General features: G+C 36.6%; 6 protein-coding genes across 6 annotated transcripts in view; 4 read left to right on the forward strand and 2 right to left on the reverse strand.

The window, feature by feature from the left end:
- Nucleotides 1-2634, forward strand: part of LOC108067550 (probable G-protein coupled receptor CG31760) — a 30273-nt gene extending 27639 nt beyond the window's left edge. Inside the window, exons 10-14 of the mRNA XM_044395127.2 lie at nt 64-208; nt 282-490; nt 1497-1746; nt 1808-1992; nt 2497-2634. Coding sequence (XP_044251062.2) covers nt 64-208; nt 282-490; nt 1497-1746; nt 1808-1992; nt 2497-2536 — 829 coding nt within the window. The 3' untranslated portion in view covers nt 2537-2634. The remainder of the gene's footprint in view (nt 1-63; nt 209-281; nt 491-1496; nt 1747-1807; nt 1993-2496) is intronic.
- A 16-nt stretch (nt 2635-2650) lies between these two features.
- Nucleotides 2651-4300, forward strand: LOC138912007 (probable G-protein coupled receptor CG31760). The gene has a single exon (XM_070211727.1). It carries the CDS (start codon nt 2651-2653, stop codon nt 3182-3184), a length of 534 nt encoding a protein of 177 aa, XP_070067828.1. The 3' UTR covers nt 3185-4300.
- Nucleotides 4301-4353: 53 nt separating this feature from the next.
- On the forward strand, nt 4354-4992 carry LOC108067558 (uncharacterized). The gene is made up of 2 exons (XM_017156637.3): nt 4354-4674; nt 4733-4992. The coding sequence occupies exons 1-2, from the start codon at nt 4429-4431 to the stop codon at nt 4970-4972; spliced, it is 486 nt and encodes a 161-aa protein (XP_017012126.2). The 5' UTR covers nt 4354-4428; the 3' UTR covers nt 4973-4992.
- Nucleotides 4976-7038, reverse strand: LOC108067559 (UPAR/Ly6 domain-containing protein crok). Its single transcript, XM_017156638.3, has 3 exons — nt 6874-7038; nt 6569-6754; nt 4976-5944 (listed from the first exon to the last, which is right to left on the reverse strand). Exons 1-3 carry the CDS (start codon nt 6923-6925, stop codon nt 5718-5720), a joined length of 465 nt encoding a protein of 154 aa, XP_017012127.1. The 5' UTR covers nt 6926-7038; the 3' UTR covers nt 4976-5717.
- Nucleotides 7039-8686: 1648 nt separating this feature from the next.
- On the forward strand, nt 8687-10008 carry crok (crooked). The gene is made up of 2 exons (XM_017156579.3): nt 8687-8847; nt 8935-10008. Exons 1-2 carry the CDS (start codon nt 8787-8789, stop codon nt 9327-9329), a joined length of 456 nt encoding a protein of 151 aa, XP_017012068.1. The 5' UTR covers nt 8687-8786; the 3' UTR covers nt 9330-10008.
- A 1845-nt stretch (nt 10009-11853) lies between these two features.
- atilla lies at nt 11854-14239 on the reverse strand. The gene is made up of 3 exons (XM_017156639.3): nt 14081-14239; nt 13265-13435; nt 11854-12174 (listed from the first exon to the last, which is right to left on the reverse strand). Exons 1-3 carry the CDS (start codon nt 14133-14135, stop codon nt 11969-11971), a joined length of 432 nt encoding a protein of 143 aa, XP_017012128.2. The 5' UTR covers nt 14136-14239; the 3' UTR covers nt 11854-11968.
- Between the last annotated feature and the right edge of the window lie 409 nt (nt 14240-14648).

Here is a 14648-nt window from a genome sequence, read left to right on the forward strand (position 1 = left end):
TAGGACTGTCTTCTAAATGGCAAAAAAAATTTGGAAACTATTATCTATTCACTTTTCACGCAGAGTTTCTTTGACTTATCGTGTCAAGTCGGCCCACAAAATAAAGCTGAACGACCAGCAACTATTGCAGTGGATGGTGCCCATTTTATTGGTTATGCTGATCTACTTGGGAACTTGGACCATTTCGGCAACGCCAAATGCTGAAGTGGTAAGTATAAATGGGAGCTTACATATATGTTTTGATTAATAATTACTTTATTATTTTCCGTATAATTTTCAAGATCTTGGACCAAAGTCGTTTGAAGTTTAAGCAGTGCTCGTACAATTGGTGGGATCACAGTTTAGCCATTGGAGAAGTATTCTTTCTGGCTTGGGGAATTCGGGTGTGTTATAATGTGCGGAATGCGGAGAGTCTGTACAACGAGGCGCGACTCATCTCGTACGCCATCTACAATATAGCCCTCGTCAATATTGCCATGGTGGTATTCCAGTAAGTTCACACTCAAATTGTTAATTAGTTTTTATATATCCTACTTATTTAATATTATATCTAAATAAACTGTTTAGTTGTGTTTGACACAATATATATCTTCCATCCACCAAATCAAGATTAAAACTTATAACCCTAACAGTTATAAGACCGCGAATTCTTTAGCACAAATTTTTTATGATTACATATTTTTATTTTTTAATTTACTGGGGTATAGAACAAACTATTTACTTTAGGTATACATTTCGTTACTGGGCTGCTAAAGGGAATTCACCACCTGATGAAGCTCCTTCCCGCATAGAATTGTATTATAGCAGTTGACACATGTTTGGTAATCCAAAATGCTGGAGCACGCATCGCATCCATTAGGGGAAATGTAAAGCTGCCCGTCTTACGCGGCCCGCTTTTAATTAAATTCCTTTGCTTTGTGCGCGCTTGTGTTCGCGCTGTAATCCTTTTTGTTGGCCCGTAAGGACTCGCATCCTCTCGCCCTTTATACGGGTTTCACTCTGTCTGTCGCTTTGTTTACATACACATTCCTGGCCATTCTCTATGGTTCAAGTTGTCTGCCGGCTCGCGTCGGTTTCCCCCACTGAAATCCCTTTGATGAAGTCCTTATAATTAATGCAATTTGTTGGAAAACTTGCTGTGCCACGCACCTAAACAAATCCCAATTGGGTTAGGTTAGTGTTGTGGATATAACCATAATTGGCTGACCCGCGAAAGGTGCTAGAATATTTTAAGGAATTCGTGATGTAAAAAAGGAAATATATTGGCATATATGCAAAATTAAAGTATGTTGTCTTTGGAATTGATTTATATCTTTACTTAGATCTGAAAACTTAATAATAAATTAAATTTCACTTTTAAAAAGTTTAAGATAAGCTTTAAAATTTTATTTTTTGAAAAATTCTTATTAATATAATTATTAATTAAATATTATTAAATAACACAATAGATATTTTATTTTTTACTTTCAATTAATTGATTATTATCCCCCTTACAGTGTAATGCTTTTTCCAAATGCCGGACCCGATTACAAATATATGCTGGGATTTGTGCGCACCCAGCTTTCGACGACCACCACCATTGCCCTGGTATTTGGGCCAAAGATTTTGCGAGTTTTCAAGGGACAGGGCGACAAGTGGGATCAGAAGGCCAAGGTTAGGAGCATAACGGCTTCCTTCTCTCTAAATGGAGTGGGTCTTGTGGCAGAAGAGTCGCCCGATTTGTATCAGGAGAATGAGGAACTTAAGGTAAAAATTCCACTTAATGAATAAAAATTAAAGAATTAGCGAAGTAACATTCTTTTGATAGGAACAAGTCCAAAAGTTGGCCCACCAAATTGAGTTCATGAAGACTGTGCACATGCAGATGAACAACAGGCATCTAAAGCCAAAGCCGGGCGGATATTTTACCATAACATCAACCTCGTTTCAAGCGCCCTACAGCAAGAACACGGTTTCTACGGCGCAGACGCAAACTGGGAAGGATGAGACCAGGTCAGCGATACGAAATACTTAATAACTTTTATTATTGATCAATCTTTTATAACAGTATATTATTTTTCGTGACGATGCTTAGCTAAAAGGCTATGGTTCCTTTCTATTAGACGTGAACCATTTCCATTTTTTGTTTCTAAGCTAACAGTTTTTAGTTATCTACCCCAAAAAAAACTTCATATGAAACGAGGATCGATTTGATGTTATGTGGTATAATTTTGAGTTGATATGCGGGCAGCTCAATTCGATATGCATGTAATGTAAACCATATGCCAGTTCGAATTTCGAATGCGTCTTCCACTCTTTTTCGAAGCCAGAGAATCTCCGAAAAAGAGATTTCGATAAGAACGATACGCGTATGCAATACCAGAAATTTAACATGAGCATATCGATTTGACCGCAACGTGTGTTTTTTTTTAAATAAAAAAAATGTTCTTTTTTTCGAATTAAAATAATTTTATAACCACACTTAAAACAAATACAACTTTTATGATTTCCCCTTAGTACGCCAACGAAATTAAAATCGCCCAAGGGCAAAGTCTGACGAGGTCAACGAAGTGTTAAAGATTGCTCAATAGAAGACGATGGGAGGCAGGGCACCACCACCCTGGTGGAGGATGCCATTGAATTTAATTTCCACCAATCGGACTCGGAGGAGATGATTACCCTGAAGGGAGAGCAGCGGCCAGGATCAGAGGAGGCGGCCTTGATCGCCCAGTTTCGCCGCCTCTTTGCGCCCATTTTGGATGATAGTTTGAACCTGTATTACCAACTCAACGATCTGGATGACGCGGAGCACGTGAGGATCCATCAAACGGTCGCCCAGTTGAATGAGCTGACCAGCAGCGAGGAGGAGACGATGGTTACCCAGGTGAACAGTCCAACGCCACCGGTGGAGGTGGAGCTAATGCTGCCGTTTTCCAGCGACGGCAGTTCCACGGCCAGCAGTTCCCTCTACGCGATCCACACCCCGTCTCCGGCTCATCCCAGTGGTCTGCTCCTGATGCCCCAGAACTTGGAGTCACCAGTGATGTCCTGCAGCGATGCCATTACGATCACCGAGCAGGTGCAACTGCACAATCCGCCGCATCATCTGCAGCTCCTCGAGGATGAGAACAACACATCCTGTTCGCTTTCATCGAATCTGACGGATAGCAAAACCCTGGATGGCCGTACACCCATTGTAGTCTGAAGGATTCTCATCCCCCGGTCTGCTTAACTTGTGATTTTGTTTACACAGTCTTAGAGCAACAACAAACAGTTAGCAAAAAATAAACAGCTTAATGTTTAATATAGTCTTAAATAATGTTTGTGTGTATGTGTCTGTCAAAGTTGTTTAAATATTAAAAGCGTTTATGCGGAAGAAATTGAGTTGAGTAGTTTTAAAATCATTTCCAATCATGAAATATTTCAAATCAAACGAGGATTAGTAAATATCCCACCAACTAATTTTACTATTTTCTAAATTTGTGAAAACATGATAAATTAATTATAAATGAAATCAAATTTTAATTAAATAGTTTCTCAAAAGTAAACAAACTTTTAAAGTACTTATTTATTGCTAGCATTTAAAAAACATATTGCTTTACAATTTATTTCACGTTTTTTTTTAACTTTTACTTTTTTCTTGAAAAGCATCCGATCATCTTCAACTTTCCTGCCGCATAAACGCAATCTTCATGTGTATGTTATAATGTTTTACTTTCGGCTTTTTAACCATACACCCATCCATTATCCCATCATCCATGATCTCCATTGTTTTTTAAACCACAAAAAGGATCAACATTGAGCAAATTTTTCTCACTTCGTTCGGATCGAAAGAGGATGTTGTATAGAAGAAATGTAGACGGCCAGATGGTCTGATGGGTCTCATAGAGCCCATTGGAACCCCTAGGGACTTGGCATTAACAAATCTAATTTATCTCTCATGCACATAGCGAAATAAATTGTATTTTCCCTTCTTATCTCTGCACTCATTCATAGAACAATTATTATTTGCTTTGTAGTTAAACTTACATGATTTTCATTGTCATATAATCTATATGAATAAACATCTAAGAATAGCAAAGAGTCGATTTTAGTGTACAAGATGATACATATACTGATATAATAAATTGAAATTTTAGCGTATTTTAAGCTGAGAATGTTAACAGAAGCGCAATTCTTCTTCATACAGTTGGGCAATACGTATTATGAAAAGTATTCAAAACAAAAAAATGTATAACTAAACAAGAAATATAAAACATTTATAAAGTAAGTTAAAGTTAAATTAAAGTATTGTAAAGGAAACAATATGACAAGATCAAAAACAACAAAAATAAATGTTATACAAATTAAGAAAGTGTTTTGTTTTTTTAAAACTACAAACACTGCCAGTATTTTTCACTCTGATTTGGAAATTCTTTTCTAAGTTGTTACAAATCTACAAAATTTTCCATGATGAGGCAGGAGCTGCTAGACGAGGAGTTCGAGTCTTTGCGTCGCATTGCATTGGCCATTTGTCAGAACCTCGGAAGGCCGAAGGATCGCGAGATATGCCGAAACACCCTCGAAGAGCTGGCCAAGTTTAATCAGGCTTCGTCGATCAGGATCAAGGAGAATGTCCACAAGTTTATGATGTTCTATCTGAAAGTGCTACGGTGGACCCAAAAGAACCAGCCCGTGGATTTATATCGGCAATGGGTAAGTTTAGAGATGCAGATCTGTAGCAACTATTACGTAAACGTTGACTATATTTTAGTATGGTCAACATTTTGGTAATGATTCGAAGTCTGCCTCATCGGCTGCAACCTCAATGGATGAGATGCGAATTTGGTTGGAGGAGGGAAGGTCCTTTTATGCCATGAAAACATTTGAGGATGGCTCCACCACCGTTTACACAGCAGTGGCCAAAGATCCAAAGGCTGGTTGGTCAGAAAATGGTCTGAAAACTCTGATTGAAACGCAAATTGGCTGCTCCTTGAATCAAGATGATAAATAAATGTTTTCATATATACTAAACATATGTATATTTTTATTATACGTGTTTAACTCGAGATTGTTTGTGCATAATTGCATTTCGATATGAAAGTTCAATGTACTTGGTAGTATAAAAGCAAATAAATAACCTTTTGGAAAATATGGCTTTATAATATAATTTTTGTAGTCTCAAAGCCTCAAACTGTTTTAAAGTCAGTCATAGTCTCAGAGTTCTTTCAGGACGGATGATTATAAATACAACTGAAACAATTTAAATGCTTGTGTCATATTTTACTCAGGCACTTGGGTTGATTTTAAATTATTCTGGGACAACAATTTATGACTTTTGGTTTTAATTTGGTTGGAAGAGATTTCTGTACCACCCGTAATGAAATGCTTAGATTTAAAATGTTATTCTCTTATTCTGATTCATTAAAAATCAAACAAGTGGATTTAATATTTATAAAGAAGACAAAAATTAGTTGTCTTAGCAACAAAATAGTAAAATGGACTTTAAAACAAAGATTACTTATTGCTTTTATAATATTTTAACTTGTTTCTGTGGTCTACATTTTAACCTGCAGCCATTTTGCACTATGTATCTTAACGTTTAAAAGCGTGAACAACTTTTTGACTTAATACAAGACATGAAAAAGTGGACGGAATCTGTGTCTGTTATCAAAAGTCATTCGCAGAATTAAAGAGAGCAGTGAAAAGGCACTTTTTGTCTTTTTTTTTTGGTGGGGAGAGTAAACCTGGTTGTCCTATTAACTTCTCAGAATCCTGGAGGCAGCGCCAATCAGCAGGAACCCCAACAGCAGCTGCAAGGATCCGTGCATTTGCATCAGACTGGAGCCATTGCAGCTATCGCTGGAGCAGTAGCATTCTTCCCAGTAAACGCCGTTCTCGTAGACGCCCCAATTGCAGACACCAGTAACCCCGGTATCGGAAACGGATGCACATCGTCGGATGACCTGACGCCAACGACCGTCCCCTGGGGAAAAAAGGGAATAATTTATTGATATATTGCATTGAAGGAAGCTACTTCCAGATGATAAGAATAATAATAGAAAAGGTTAACCCTTATCCAAAGACTATATAAGGACTGTTAGATGTTTTTTTTTTATTTTTAATTTTAATTTAATTTTGGTTTAAGTTTTTCTAACGCTACAAGTACAAACAAAAAATAGATGCTTTTTCTTATGTAGTCTTTAGATTTTTATAAAAATAAAACCGTAATTCTGAATAAATTAAATAATTTAACACAAAATCCTAAAGTAAATGTTCCAAAACAAAGTTATAAATTTTAGTTTCAAATAATTTACAAATATAGTCTTACGATCAGTTATATTACTAGAAGTCTATTCATGCATTCCCACCTTTTTTTATTATTAAGCATTAAAAAACCTGAAGAAACAATGCGCTAAACTCAAAGATTACTGTTGACCCATCATTGAAAACTACATAACTTTACTACATTGCTCAGTTGGAAAGATAAAACCCATGATTTTCCAGTAGAAAGAAATGTACAACCATATTTTATATGGATACTGGGTTTGCTATGATCATAGTTAAGAGATCATCTGGGCGCTCCACTAAGGATCCCCCCAAAACTCACAGATAAATCCTCGGGGTCCCTGCTGCACCACCTTCATGCAGAAGGAACCTGGCATGTGGCTCTCGTCGCTGTTGCACTCGATGGCGATGTGCTCCGTTCGATTGAATCGCTTGTAGGCGCCGCAGCTGTCGTGTCCTTTGCGATCCTGGTCCGAGGAGCACTGGTAGCACCGGATGGCCCAGCTGCCTGAAATATTTCAATGATTAATTCCAATTATCTAAAAACACTTGCCTAAGCCACACCCAAAAAGCCGAGATTAAAAGGTGGCTCATTGGAATTTTTACGACTGCGGCGCTATTACCCACCGCAAATGGCCAGCGTGAGCAGCAGGAAGGAGCAGCGGATCAAGACGTTCATGTTTGACTTAAAACTGCAATTGTGCGCTTCGTTTAACTTAAATAAAATGCGATTAAACCAGGAAAACAACAAATTGAAATAAACGCGAGGCCTGGTGTGACCGTTTGCGGGGTAGCTAGCAAATGCCTGCCGTGACCAATTCGTTGTTGGTGACAACCCTTTTTTCTTAAAGCCTAGTACTCAGTTCGGCTAAGAGTTTTACTAGTCGAAAAATATTAATCTTCTGGTGTGACCGAAGTTTTCGGAGTTCACCCGCAATACATGTAGCATGGTCTTACTCTCAGCAAACAAATTAGCTGGCGCCAATTTTAAAATATTACAAAACGTTGAGCCGACCTGGGTCGCAAGCTTTAAATTCGCTGTTGGAATGGCGATATGTATTGCAGCAACTCCTACAGGCAGTTTTCCATTGGTTTTTGTGGTTTTCCTTCCATTTGTAAATTGTTATTGGCACACCGCTTCTGCACAAACACAGCCAAAGATCAAATTTTTTATTCTTTGGTCGGCGGCTAAAGGCGTTCATCGGAATTCATCCGCTAAATCTAGTATTTATTTGGTATTTCCTTACTATTTCCTTAGCTCAACTGAGTACCGAGGGGGGAAAAGTCCCCGGCTAAGGGCTTTAGCTACCTATTTGCCTCTCGCTTACTCCTATGTTTAGCTAGCAGTTTTCGTCGTACTGAGTACTAGGCTTTAAGCCTAGTACTTAGTTCGGCTAAGAGTTTCACTAGTCGAAAAATCTTATTACTTTAGTGTGACCGATGTTTTCGGGGTTCATCCGCAATGCATGTAGCATGGTCTTACTCTCAATCAATTGACAAACAGCAAACATCAACTGGCGCCAATTTTAAAATTTTACAAAATGTTGAGCCGACCTGGGTTGCAAGCCTTAAATTTGCTGTTGGCATGGCGATATGTATTGCCGACTCTCCCACAGACAGTTTTCCATTGGATTTTGGGGTTTTCCTTTTATTTATAATTCGTTATTGGCACACCGCTTCTGCACAAACACAGCCAAAGATCAAATTTTTTATTCTTTGGGCCGCGGCTAAAGGCGTTCATCGGAATTCATCCGCTAAATCTGGTATTTTTTTGGTATTTCCTTACCATTTCCTTAGCTCAACTGAGTACCGCGGTGAAAAAAGTCCCCGGCTAAAGGCTTTAGCTACCTATTTGCCTCTCGCTTACTCCTATGCTTAGCTAGCAGTTTTCGTCGTACTGAGTACTAGGCTTTATATTTGAAAATAAAAAAATGTTATAATTTTAAAAATATTAATTTTTTTAGTACTATTTATTCAATCCTACTATAAATGTTAAGATTAAAATATGGTCAATTCTATTTTCTTTCTACTATTTAAATCATTTGTGACCTCTACTCCAATTTATAGAAGTACATTTCTTGTTTTATTGAGATATGTTCTAAAATAAACTTAATCTAATAATTGGCAGGCTTTATCGTCTGACTTTTGTTTTAGTCCATTACATTAAATACATCACAATGAATATTATATTTTCAATGTTTTATCATTCGAACTATGTTTGTTGATGAAATTATATTGATTGTAGTGATCAAAATTGAAAAACATTTCTCAAATTTATTAGCCTTGGGGACTTTCAAGTAAAATAGGTGAATTTTTTTAAAATTTAAAAATGAATTTTTAGCAACGGCTTTCAATGGTTTCTTTGAACAATATTGCCACCCTGTTTTCTTAATCCAATTTCGTTTCCCCGGTTTGTGTCTCGGATATTAACAATTTGTACGATATTTTTGACGCGTCACGGCACGGTCACACCACTATTTACACGCCCAAAAATTCAATCAATTGAAACGCAACGAAAAGCACAAATAACAAATAACACGATGAAAACGGTGGAGAAATGTGTCCTTTCCGTGGTGGTGCTCTGCTGTCTGCTGCAAGTGGGTGAGTAAACTGTGCGCCAAAGGCGCCCACAACTGCGCCTGCGCAGCCCAAAGAACATGCTCAAATGTGTGAATGAATTTTTCGCAGGCCAGGCGATCAAATGCTGGGATTGTCGCAGCGATAACGATCCGAAATGCGGGGATCCCTTCGACAACAGCACTTTGGCCATCACGGACTGCCAGCAGGCGCCGGAGCTGGAGCATCTGAAGGGCGTGCGGCCGACGATGTGCCGCAAGATCCGGCAGAAGGTCCACGGGGAGTGGCGCTACTTCCGCAGCTGCGCCTACATGGGCGAGCCGGGAATAGAGGGCGACGAACGCTTCTGCTTGATGCGCACCGGCAGCTACAACATCTTCATGGAGTTCTGCACGTGCAACAGCAAGGATGGCTGCAATTCGGCCGGTGTCCATCGGCTCGGCTGGCTGGGCGTCCTTTCGGGCACCCTCATTTCCGTCCTGGTGGCGCATCTCCTGCGGCAATAGTTGGATGGGAGTCCTCCGTTCGTAGCCATTTCCACGCTTCCTTTGGCGCAAGACTGTACGGGAATAATAGGAAAGGATTTACTAAATTTAAAACCCTACTTTTGGGCCAAGATTCGTTATAAACAAGCGTATAGAAAACATAAAACTTTATATTTTAACATCTATTAGCTTCTTTAGATCCCCTTAAATTGTATGAGACTTTAAAATCCTAAAAATGTTTCCAAACTGAACAAGTATTCCATATTATTTATGATTTACTTGCATAATCCTCTATCAATAGTCACCAATTCAATTTGTTCTGCTAAACATCAAGTAACCCAAAATTAGTTTTCTGTGATCTATATTCTCTATATATCAGTTAATACTACAAAATCCCTTTTTATGATTTACGAACAGTCTTGCTTAAAATGAGCAATGTGTACTAAAGTGCCTTTCTGTAAACCACTCGAAACTAAACTTAAGCCTGGAAAACGTTTTCCGTCCAAAATGTATCTTACGCACATGACATTCCCCCATCTCGTAAGCTCAATATCGTAATCTCCACTACTTTCTACTTGTATTTTGTAATGTTTTTACAAAGAAACACTAGTTTTAGTCGCCAGCAGGCTTACAAGTTTTTATTGTAATGCAAAGAAAATTAGAACATTTTTGTAATTGAAATAAACGATTTATACACCAATCAGATTTTTTATTTGAATTTTAAATTAAAGCGTGGTTACCTTTATTAAAAATGGTTTACGGTTTAGTGGTTAAGTATGTATGATTCAACGTTGCAGTGCTTCAAGAATTTATAAAATTATGTTTTTTTAACATTAAATTAAAGTATGGTTACATCTAAAGTTTTCACTAGTATTTACAGGAATTTCTCGATACATTTTCACTTACGAAATTTAGGTAATATAAACAATCTAATCGACATCCTTATAGTTTTTTCTTCCTGCTTTAACAAAATAGGCAGAGATGGGGAAAATGTATTGATGTATCGACTTGACTTGGAACTCGCGTCCTTTTCCAAGTCTGATATTAGAACTTACTGCGCGGCGTCTACGACCCACGAACTTGCGGTTGTTTATCTGGAAAAGCAATTAGCTGAAAACTATAAGAAAAACTACATGCCGAAATTACAAATACAAATTCCGAAGAATGGCAGAGAATTAGAAAATGTATCGATAGGACCGATTAAAGCTTCCGATTTTCCAGTGCTGCTAAACACTTTTTTCCAATTCTATCGTGATTTCTCTCATTTGTGATTATTATGCAAAGGGAACCAAACGAATTTTATTTATAATTCTTCTAATTCTATAAATAATTCTTCTAAATCTTTTTAACTCTAGTTTAAATAATTTGTTTCTAAGGTACGATTTAAAAAGGTATAAAATAACCATTAATTATGATAGTAAATTGAATCACTTTTAGATTAGGGTATAATTACTATCAAATTAATTAACTGTTCAAAATTGTACAGAAAATTTCAGCGTTTGAGAGATCAACCCATATTATTAACACAGCTTCATTAAGCTGTACAATTTTTTAACACTTCAAAAAAGGTAAATATTTAATTTTTCTTAACCGTTTCAAGGTATGTTTTAGTAAGCTAAGAAAATTAAAAATGGCCTCCTTATTTTCATTTAAAAAAATAAATGCGTACCAGTATATTACAAAGTTGCTGTGACTTACCGTGACGATGCAACGTCAACATTTTATGGAATACCCTCGATACTTGATAATTTCGCATCAAATGTAAGGCAGGGCTGCAAAATCGATAAGAACCTTGTTCATTGACGATTTCTCCCATCTCTAATTCTCTCTTCCTTTCGTTTTGTTCGTTTTGTGAGAGTGGTCCGGGATATTTTAATTTGTTAATTGTGTTATTTAAGACTTAAAGAATCATAACGATTTCTTAAGGCAAAGATGCAACGAGTGTTTGATTGTTAAGAACTGTTTGTGGCGTTTTGTTTTGAGCATACATTTTGTTTCCATCTTCCAATTGCAAAGTCTGCCAGTCCCGTTGTCGCCATCTTGTTTTTTTTTGTCCGGCGTATTTCATTTGTTCTTGTATCACCTAAACTTTTAATTTTATCAATGGATGATTTTTTTGACTGTGAGTATGGACCCATGGATTCGGAGCGTCTTCATGGCAACATCCTTAACTTTAATCAGTTGCGTCTGGAGCTCTTGGAGTATTGCAGGTATAATAATATCTCCCTACTTGATCAAAATTAAAATTCTTCCTAGCAAAGTTGTGCAAATTAAATCTTTATGAAAATACCAATGTTGAAAGTATAAATTCTAAATTCTGGTCATTAACATTTTTTTTTACATTTTACATTTTTGTTTTTAGGAAATTATAAGGAAATCCTTTTTTAAGTTTATGAAATTAAAAAAAAAGTAAAAATATTTGAATTAATAAAGCGAAAAACAGTGGGAATAATTTCTAAATAAAGTATCACAATCCTTAAAAAATATTTGCAACATTTTGTTAAAGAACAACCAATACCTCCGAAAATTTTATTAAAATACATGCTTTTTAACTTTAATTTATTTTATTCAAGATTTTAATTAACAATTTACATTTTTTTTTGTACAGGTACGTTATCCACATTTACTTTTTAAATTCCTCGATTGGGTATGGAATCGGCTCACAAGCTCATGTGAAGGGCGAAGATCGCCAGGAGAGCAGTTGCACTGACAGCCAAAAAGCGTCCCGCTCCGGAGGCATTGCACAAGTCACCTTTGCAGGTGTAGCAGCTCTCCACCTGGCGACTGTGGGTCACCGTGCACTCATTCTCCTTCTGCCCGATGGACTCAAAGTGGCAGTCCCGAGATACAATCGTTCCAGCACGGTCTGTGGAATATATATTTCAATTTATAAAACTATTATTAAAATCGTTAAATCTAAAGACAAGATTCTCGACATTATATACACTCGTTGATTAAAAATGTTGGTCCATTTCTATAAATAATGTTAAATAGACATGGTAATTAAATTTCAATCCTCATGTGTATCTGATACAGATAAATAGTTTACAAATGATGAACTGAAATTCTATATAAACAGAATTATAAATATTAAGTCCATGCAAATCAAGCAAGAGTTATAACTAATAGTTTAAACTAGTTATTTTTGGTTGGCAATAAGTAAGACTATTTTATTACTAGTAAAACTAATAGTTTTAGTCATTATTATGCATGTGGCTTATTAATTAAGATTAAACATTTTGTTGCACTTTAAAGAAGCCGATAATAGAAATGGACAAAACCGACTCCAGTTGAGCAAATACAAACACATAAATATTACATCTTTTACACACACAACTATCTGTATTAGTCATAATTGCAGCCTTTTAGCTGTAAAAGTTCCCCTATAATTAACTACTTTATTTATTTACTTTTAATAAGCTTAAGGAACTATTCATTAAAAATGCTTCGTATAATGTAGGCAATTTAAAATTGGCAAAACAAATTTAATTATATTTTAGAAGTCCTTATTAAATGGCTTTAATTTTTTTCAATTTTTAAGTTGTACTTTATTGTTATCGATTGCCAATATTTTTATGAGTTTATTACCCTCTCAATATTCATATTTGATTATATAAAATTTTGTATAGGTAATTTCTGATCTTAGTATTTATTCAATTCCACAAATTAATTATTTTCGAAGCATGGATGTCTCTTTCTACTTTTCAATTGTTCGCCGAGCTTTTTAACTCTATCGTCTTACGACTGAGAAACGCACTGTATCTGCTTTGCATACGATTTCTCAGTTTGTGTTTTGTTTGCCATATGTTAATTGGAACTGGTACCCCCTTCCCGATCTCGACCGCTTTGTTCGGGTGACATCACGTCTTATTAAAGTGTTCATTGCGTTCAAGGTGCGTGAGCCTCTAATATTTGAATCAGTATGCCGGACGGGATCTTCGTGGGATTTCACTCACCGCTGGTGACCACCTTGTTGCACCTGGTCACTGCCTGCAGTTGCTCCATGGTGTTCGGTTTCGGCACGGTATCACAGTCCACGGCACGGATGTTGGAGGCGGAATCGATCTTATCCTTGGCGCAGTTGGGATCCGTCAGGGATTTGCATTGATAGCACTTGATGGCCGAGGCTGAAGTAGAGAAATTAATTAAATTCAATTAATATTTATTAATTCACTCCAATGGTCTTGGTCAAGGTCGCCGATTTGAATTTGCTTAGCTTGTAACCAGTTTGAGATCTCCATTTCCCTCTCGATCTCACTCTCGTTAGCCTTATGTAACGCCCTCAGCCAAATAAACAATAACTCTCAGCCCATACACTTCTCCAGACCCCTGTCATTTGGCGGCTATGAAGTCATCCCTATATTCGTTTAAAAAAAACGTATGGAAAACAACGTGAATATATCGGTTTTTTATATTTCTTATTATTTTCGGATGCCATACAATGCTTTGGTATTTGAAATTATTGTGGGCGCGTTTCAAATACTTTTATGGTGGACGTGATGACTGAATTATTTGAATGAAAAAATGTATAAACATTTCTTGAGCAATCGAATTGTATGAAACTTAACTTTTGTATTTATTACTATGATCTTTTTCAGTTTTCCCCTTTTAAACACCCTCTAAATTTATTCTTTTCTTAACAGTTTATTTTTAATGTCACTATTTTCCAAGTTTTCACTCAAAACTGGTTTTTGTTTGACATAGTTTATTTAAATTCGTTTATTTATGTTACTTTCTAGCAGAAATGTCATCTTAAATTTGAAGGTACTTACCAGTGTGCATAACGCACAAGGCGATAAGGAGAACACCAATCACTTGTTTCATCATTATTGCTAGAATTTTAAAATTCTATAAACTTTATATTGTAAAAATTATCAAAAACACTGTCGGTTTGATCAGTTTGGCAGACGCTAAACAACTGAAATTAGTTTTGGGTTGGTTTTCCGCACTCTTCCCATTTGCAACTTGTTTTCGAGTGAGATTAGCTAGAAAAGCTCTGCTCATTTACTCAAAAACGGGCATTAGTTGAGTGAAACTCGGAACGAGTTATTCGTACGTTATGTCAATCTAGAGATCCACGCATTGGGGTCGCTGAAAATAAAACTATTTTGTTTTGATCAGCAGATTCGTAGGCGGTTAAATGTATTTTTTCTTACTGCCGTTATGGGTTCATTTATTGTTGTAGGTTGTGTGAATTGACTGCGGTTGAACTATGGGATTTTTCCATCAATTGAATTTAGTGCGGATAATGGAATTAAATTGCATAGTGACATAGTTTTCTGATTTGGGTTATTGAACTATTATTGGCAAGGTGATAGGTAGAATGATTTCACAGGCCGA

This window comes from Drosophila takahashii, chromosome 2L (genome assembly GCF_030179915.1).
Source record: "Drosophila takahashii strain IR98-3 E-12201 chromosome 2L, DtakHiC1v2, whole genome shotgun sequence".
NCBI lineage: Eukaryota > Metazoa > Arthropoda > Insecta > Diptera > Drosophilidae > Drosophila > Drosophila takahashii.